Source organism: Hylobates moloch, unplaced genomic scaffold, assembly GCF_009828535.3.
Source record: "Hylobates moloch isolate HMO894 unplaced genomic scaffold, HMol_V3 SCAFFOLD_12, whole genome shotgun sequence".
Classification (NCBI taxonomy): Eukaryota; Metazoa; Chordata; class Mammalia; order Primates; family Hylobatidae; genus Hylobates; species Hylobates moloch.
In genome coordinates this window covers 34,831,808-34,838,873 of record NW_026652287.1, presented here as the reverse complement: position 1 = coordinate 34,838,873, position 7,066 = coordinate 34,831,808, and the positions used below count along the sequence as shown (strand labels likewise).

General features: G+C 47.3%; 1 protein-coding gene across 1 annotated transcript; it reads left to right on the top strand.

Moving 5' to 3' along the window:
- Positions 1–1,091, top strand: GPR32 (G protein-coupled receptor 32). Its single transcript, XM_032169046.2, has one exon. The coding sequence runs from the start codon at positions 42–44 to the stop codon at positions 1,068–1,070; it is 1,029 nt and encodes a 342-aa protein (XP_032024937.1). The 5' UTR covers positions 1–41; the 3' UTR covers positions 1,071–1,091.
- Positions 1,092–7,066: the final 5,975 nt, after the last annotated feature.

Genomic DNA, 7,066 nt, shown 5'->3' with positions numbered 1-7,066 from the left:
AACCTGGGGCCCTGACACGTGATCACTCTTCTTCCAGGAAGATGAACTCTTCCGGATGCCTGTCTGAGGAGGTGGGATCCCTCCGTCCGCTGACTGTGGCTGTCCTGTCTGCGTCCTTTGTCGTCGGAGTGCTGGGCAATGGGCTGGTGCTGTGGATGACTGTCTTCCGTATGGCCCGCACGGTCTCCACCGTCTGCTTCTTCCACCTGGCCCTTGCCGATTTCATGCTCTCACTGTCTCAGCCCATTGCCATGTACTATATTGTCTCCAGACAGTGGCTCCTTGGAGAGTGGGCCTGCAAACTCTACATCACCTTTGTGTTCCTCAGCTACTTTGCCAGTAACTGCCTCCTGGTCCTCATCTCTGTGGACCGTTGCATCTCTGTCCTCTACCCTGTCTGGGCCCTGAACCACCGCACTGTGCAGCGGGCGAGCTGGCTGGCCTTCGGGGTGTGGCTCCTGGCCGCCGCCTTGTGCGCTTCGCACCTGAAATTCCGGACAACCAGAAAATGGAATGGCTGTACGCACTGCTACTTGGCGTTCAACTCGGACAATGAGACTGCCCAGATTTGGAATGAAGGGGTCGTGGAGGGACACATTGTAGGGACCATTGGCCACTTCCTGCTGGGCTTCCTGGGGCCCTTAACAATCTTAGGCACCTGCGCCCACCTCATCCGGGCCAAGCTCTTGCGGAAGGGCTGGGTCCACGCCAACCGTCCCAAGAGGCTGCTGCTGGTGCTGGTGAGCGCTTTCTTTATCTTCTGGTCCCCGTTTAACGTGGTGCTGTTGGTCCATCTGTGGCGACGGGTGATGCTCAAGGAAATCTACCACCCCCGGATGCTGCTCATCCTCCAGGCTAGCTTTGCCTTGGGCTGTGTCAATAGCAGCCTCAACCCCTTCCTCTACGTCTTCGTTGGCAGAGATTTCCAAGAAAAGTTTTTCCAGTCTTTGACTTCTGCCCTGGCCAGGGTGTTTGGAGAGGAGGAGTTTCTCAGTCAACCTGTCCCCGTGGCAACGCCCCCGGGGAATGATGGAAGCCTTCAGCTGGAAGCTGGAAGCCGTCCTTCTTAGTTTGCTTGTGGCCTCTTACCTTGACTGGCTTCTAAAACCCTGCCAAATCCTGCAGGAAGTCTTCCAGCAACCCCAGATCTAAAGCTCTGTGGTAGAGACAGCTACTTATTCCCCAGTGTCCATTCTTCCCTTTTTTTTTTTTTTTTGAGATAGATTCTTTCTCTGTCGCCAGGCTGGAGTGCAGTGGCGCGATCTCGGCTCACTGCAATCTCCGACGTTCTGGTTCAAGCAATTCTGCCTCAGCCTCCCGAGTAGCTGAGATTACAGGCACGTGCCACCATGCCCAGATAATTTTTGTATATCTTTTAGTAGAGACGGGGTTTAACCATGTTGGCCAGGATGGTCTCAATCTCCTGACCTTGTGATCCGCCTGCCTCGGCCTCCCAAAGGGCTAGGATTACAAGTGTGAGCCACTGCACCTGGCCCATTCTCCCCTTTCTTTTTCTTTTTCTTTCTTTTTTTTTTTTTTCTTTTTTAAAGACGGTCTGATTTTGTCACCCAGGCTGGAGCCCAGTGGCAAAATCTCGGTTCACTGCAGCCTTGACCTTCAGGGCTCAAGCCATTCTCCTGCATCAGCACTCCCCACGCCCCATCCCCCACCTCCCCTCACCCCGCCTAGTACCTAGGACTATAGGCATGTGTTACCTGGGTAGTTTGTAGACACAGGGTTTCATCATGTTGCCCAGGGTGGTCTTAAACTCCTGAGTTCAAGTGATCCTCCAGCCTCGGCTCCCCAAACTACTGGGATTACAGGTGTGAGCCACAGCACCTGGCCTCCCCTTTTTTGGTAGTAAAACTCCTGTGTTCTAGTGAGGGGCGTGGTTAACTAGAAAAAAAGGAAAGACTACATTTCCCAGTACCCTTTGCATGTAGGTACAACCATGTGACTGCTTTCTGACCAATAGGATGTAAGAGGCAGCAATCAATGTAACTTCCTCGAAGTGCCCTTAAATGGAAGGGGCCTGCCCTCCATTTCCCCATTTCCCCTTTCTATTGTCCGGAATGCAGATGTATCAGTAAGCTCTTGCTGTGTAACAAAAACCCTCCACGTTTAGAGGCTTAAAAATATAACCTTTTTTTTTTTTTTTTTTCTGATAGGGTCTTGCTCTGTTGCTCAGGCTTGAGTGCAGTGGTGTGATCACAGCTCACTGCCACCTCAATCTCCCAGGCTCAAGTGGTCCTCTCACCTCAGCCTCCTGTGTAGCTGGCATGTGCCACCATGCCAGGCTAATTTTGTATTTTTAGTAGAGATGGGGTTTCTCCATGTTGGCCAGGCTGGTCTCAAAATCCTGACCTTGCGTGATCTGCCCGCTTCAGCCTCCCAAAGGGCTGGAATTACAGGCATGGGCCAGCACACCTGGGCAGAACTACTTCTTTGAATCATGAGCAAGTGGTGTGACAGCTTCTGGATTGCATGACATTTTTCTTTTGGCTCCACCTAGAGCCAAGGCAATGGCCTGTTGTGACCAGGGACTACTAGGACTTCAATCCCCAGAAAGGAGTATTCTTCACATGCACCGGTTTGGTTTTGGGGTGTTTTAAGTAACAGAAAACCTGACTCCAACTGGCTTTAACAATAAGAAAATTTATTAAGTCACTTCACACAAGTTCCAGAGGTTGGCACATAATTAATAGTTAAGGGGTAGATTCAGCTGTCGCAGCAGAGACACAAAATAACAGTGGCTTCAGTGAGCTAGAATTTGAAACCTCCCCTTTCACAGCCCAGGGTGTAAGCATCTCAGGGCTGGCCTAGGGACTCCCTGGGGACACGGTAGCTTTCCATCAGGGCTGCTGTGGCAGATTACACAAATGGCCCCCGTTCTGCACATCTTCCTGCATACATGCTCCTTAGCAATGTCACTTTTCAGATTTTCCCATCAAGGGGTGGAGTCTCTTTCCTCACACCTTGAATCTAAGCCAGGCTCGTGACTTGCTTTTTGACTGGTAGCTTGAGTGCCAGTCACCTTGTGCAAAGTTCTGAGCCTCTACCTCATACTTCCCTCACTCTTGGAACCCTCCCCAACCATCACATGAAAAAGCCATCCTGCAGGATGATAAGAGCTATGTCTCTAGTAAACATACAAAAGTTAGCCGGGCGTGGTGGCAGACGCCTTTAATCCCAGCTACTCGGGAGACTGAGACAGGAGAATCGCTTGAACCTGGGAGACAGAGGTTGCAGTGAGGCAAGATCTCATCACTGCACTCCAGGCTGTGTGACTGAGACTGTCTCAAAAAAAAAAAAAAAAAAAAGCAGCAGGTCTGACTTGCCCTGAGAACTCCACCTCTCAGAGCCTCGGTTGCCCCAAGTCTATAAAATAGAAGCAAGTGTTTCCATCTTCTGGATGAGAAGATTAAATGACACAGTGACTGAGTGCCAGGAAACACAGACGCACCTTAAAAAAAATTAACTCCTTTGGGAGGCTGAGCGGGGAGGATTGCTTGAGCCCAGCATTCGAGACCAGCCTGGGCAACATGGTGATACCCCGTCTCTACAAGAGATTGGCATGGTGACACATGCCTGTAGTACTGGCTACTTGGGAGGCTGAGATAGGAGGATCACTTAAGCTTGGGCTGTGGAGGTTGCAATGAGGTGAGATCGTGCCACTGCACTGCAGCCTGGGTGACATAGTGAGTCTCTCTCTCTCTCTCTCTCTCTCTAGCTCTCTCTCTCTCTCTCTAGCTCTCTCTCTCACACACACACACACACAGAGAGAGAGAGAGAGAGAAAGAGAGAGAGAGAGAGAGAGAGACCTACCTATTCTGTTGATTAGTGGACCTGATTAAAAATAAACAAACTGGGAAAAGTAGTATTTAAAAAAAAAAACTTGAAAGTGATGAGAAATAGTTCTTCCTTTCATTCCAAATCCTCCATTGTTACTTTTTCCTCACGAGAAAACTGTTATCAGTTTTTTGTGTATCCTCCCAGTTATCCAACCCATGCGTAAGCACTTTCTTTCTTTTTTTTTTTTGAGACAGAGTCTTGCTCTGTTGCCTAGGCTGGAGTGCAGCAGTGAGATCTTGGCTCACCGCAGCCTCCGCCTCCCGGGGTTCAAGTGATTCTCCTGCCTCAGCCTCCTGAGTAGCTGGGATTACAGACACCCGTCATCATGTCTGGCTAATTTTTGTATTTTTGTAGAGACAGGGTTTCACCATGTTGACCAGGCTGGCCTTGAACTCCTGACCTCAGGTGATCCGCCCTCCTTGGCTTCCCAAAGTGCCTGGGATTATAGGCGTGAGCCACTGCGCCCAGCGCATAAGAACTTTCAACACAAATAGAACATGCCATAGTTATGATTCTACAACGTGAGTATTTTCCAAAGAGTATACCTTTGGGATGGAAATACATAAGATGTCTACCACATGACTTTTCAATGGTGGTGGCTAAGTATTCCCTTATATGTATATACTGTGCACAAAAGTAGTTCCCTAATCCCCACTGATGAGTTGCTTTGAATTTGATGCAATGATATTTTTGAAACTTTGAAAATTATTCAATAAAACATTCTGAACAATACAAAAAGAAAATAGAACTGGGGTAATTCGTTTGATTTATCACCAAGTGAACAATCAGGCAACCCAGCCACAAAACAATGTGGCCACCTCAGGGCTCCCCTCCCACCTCCTTGCCCTCTCAGTCAGTCCTCCATCTCCTTTAAGGATAACTTTTCTTTTGTTTTGTTTTGTTTTTTGAGATGGAGTATCCCTCTGTCATTCAGGCAGGAGTGTAGTGGTGCCATCTCAGCTCACTGCAACCTCTGCCTCCCTGGTTCAAGTGATTCTCCTGCCTCAGCCTCCCGAGTAGCTGGGATCACAGGCATGTGCCACCTCATCTGGCTAATTTTTTTTTTTTTTTTTTTTTGTATTTTTAGTAGAGATGGGGTTTCTCTATGCTGGCCAGGCTGGTCTCGAACTCCTGGCCTCAGGTGATCCACCCGCCTCGGCCTCCCAAAGTGCTGGGATTACAGGCACGAGCCTCCCCACCCTGGCCAATATATTTCAATTAAATATATCAGTGCTAATATTTGTCCATCCTCACATTTGGTCGGTCTCTCTCTCCATCTGTCCATGCACCGTAGTACATCCAGTATGATGAGCAGACCAAGACGGGGACATGAGGTCTGGGAAACCCACGGAGGGAGCCCTCGGCATATCCACTGTGCTGCAAGGGGCACAATGCTCAGAGGTACCTCCCAAAAATGTTAAACTGTGTTAAAGTCGGCGCAGGTAGGAGGTCACGATATTTTACCTATTAATTCTTTAGCCTGTATCTTCTAAGAACAAGGGCATTTTCCCTGTAAAATTATAATATTATTATCTCCCTCGAGAGCTTTACCATTGGTGTTATCTAATAAACAGGCCATATTCAAATTTCCTAACTGTTCCAATAATAAACTGCAGAGCAATTTTTCTTTTTGAGTCAGGGTCTTGCTTTGTTGGCCAGGCGGGAGTAGAGTGGCATGGTCATAGCTCCCTGCAGCCTTGAATTCTTGGGCTCCAGCAATCCTCCTGCCTTGGCCTCCCAAGTAGCTGGGACGACAGGCATGTGCTATCATGCCCTCGTTAAATTTTTTTTTGTAGAGACAGAATCTTGCTATGTTGCCCAGGCTGGTCTTGAATTCCTGGCCTCAAGCAATCCTCCTGCTTCAGCCTCCCAAAGTGTTGAGATTACACATGTGAACCACTGCCCTTGGCATGGAGCATTTTTTAAAAAGCAGGATCCTGCAATGTTATTCTCTGCCTCTCCTTGCCAAAAAAAAAAAAAAAAAAGAAGAAGACTATGCATTAGGTCACAAATAAAACATAGGTTGATTCCCCAAAGCAGAAGTAATACAGGCCATATTCAAATTTAGAATTTAATAACAAAAGATGAAAAAAATGCTTCAATTGCCTTGGACATTACAAAACACCCTTCTAAATAACATCTTGGTTCAACTGATAATTAAAACTGAAGTTCTACTTCATTTAAAGCACACTACATATAAAAACTTATGGCCAGGCGTGATGGTTCATACCTGTAATCCAAGCACTTTGGGAGGCCGAGGCAGGCAGATCACCTCTGGTCAGGGGTTCGAGACCAGCCTGGCAAACATGATGAAACCCCATCTCTACTAAAAATACAAAAATTAGCCAGGTGTGGTGGTGCACGCCTGTAGTCCCAGCTACTCGGGAGGCTGAGGGAGGAGAATCGCTTGAACCCTGGAGGCAGAGGTTGCAGTGAGCTGAGATGGTGCCACTGCACTCCAGCCTGGGTGACAGAGCAAGACTCTGTCTCAAAAATAAATAAATAAATAAATATTTTTAAAAAATCTTATGAGATGGGGCCAAAGCTGTGCTCAGAAGAAAATCTATAGCTTATTTATTTGTTTTGTTGTTGTTGTTGTTCACTTGAGACAGGGTCTCACTCTGTCACCCAGACTGGAGTATGGTGCCACCATCGCTCACTGTAGCCTCAACCTTCCAGGCTTAAGTGATCCTCCCACCTCAGCCTTCCCAGTATCTCCACCATGCCCAGCGATTTGTTTTATTTATTTATTTAATTTATTGGTAGAGATGGGGTCTTGCTATGTTACCAAGGCTGATCTCAAACACCTGAGCTCAAGCCATCCTCCCACCTTGGCCTCCCAAAGTGTTGAAATTACAGGTGTGAGCCACTGCACCCAGCCTTTAATTTAATTGTAATTAGAAGAGAGAGAGAGAGAGAAAGTCCGAGAAGAAATTGGCAACGCAAACAATTCAGGAAGAGAAAAAACAACTATAAAATAGTGCACTAAAAGTTGAAAGGAAGCATTCATAGAGATTAGAGGGAATTAATTTAAAGTAAAAAATTGTGGACAATAGTAAGAAGCTGGTTATTTGGAAGGAAAAATACTCTTTTCCATGTTCTGTCTCTCTCTCATGTGTGCACACAGGTACACACACACAAAACCAACAATAATATTCTTTTACATTTTTGTTTGTGTACTTTTGTGAATGCTTCAGGAAGGCAGAAGAGTACA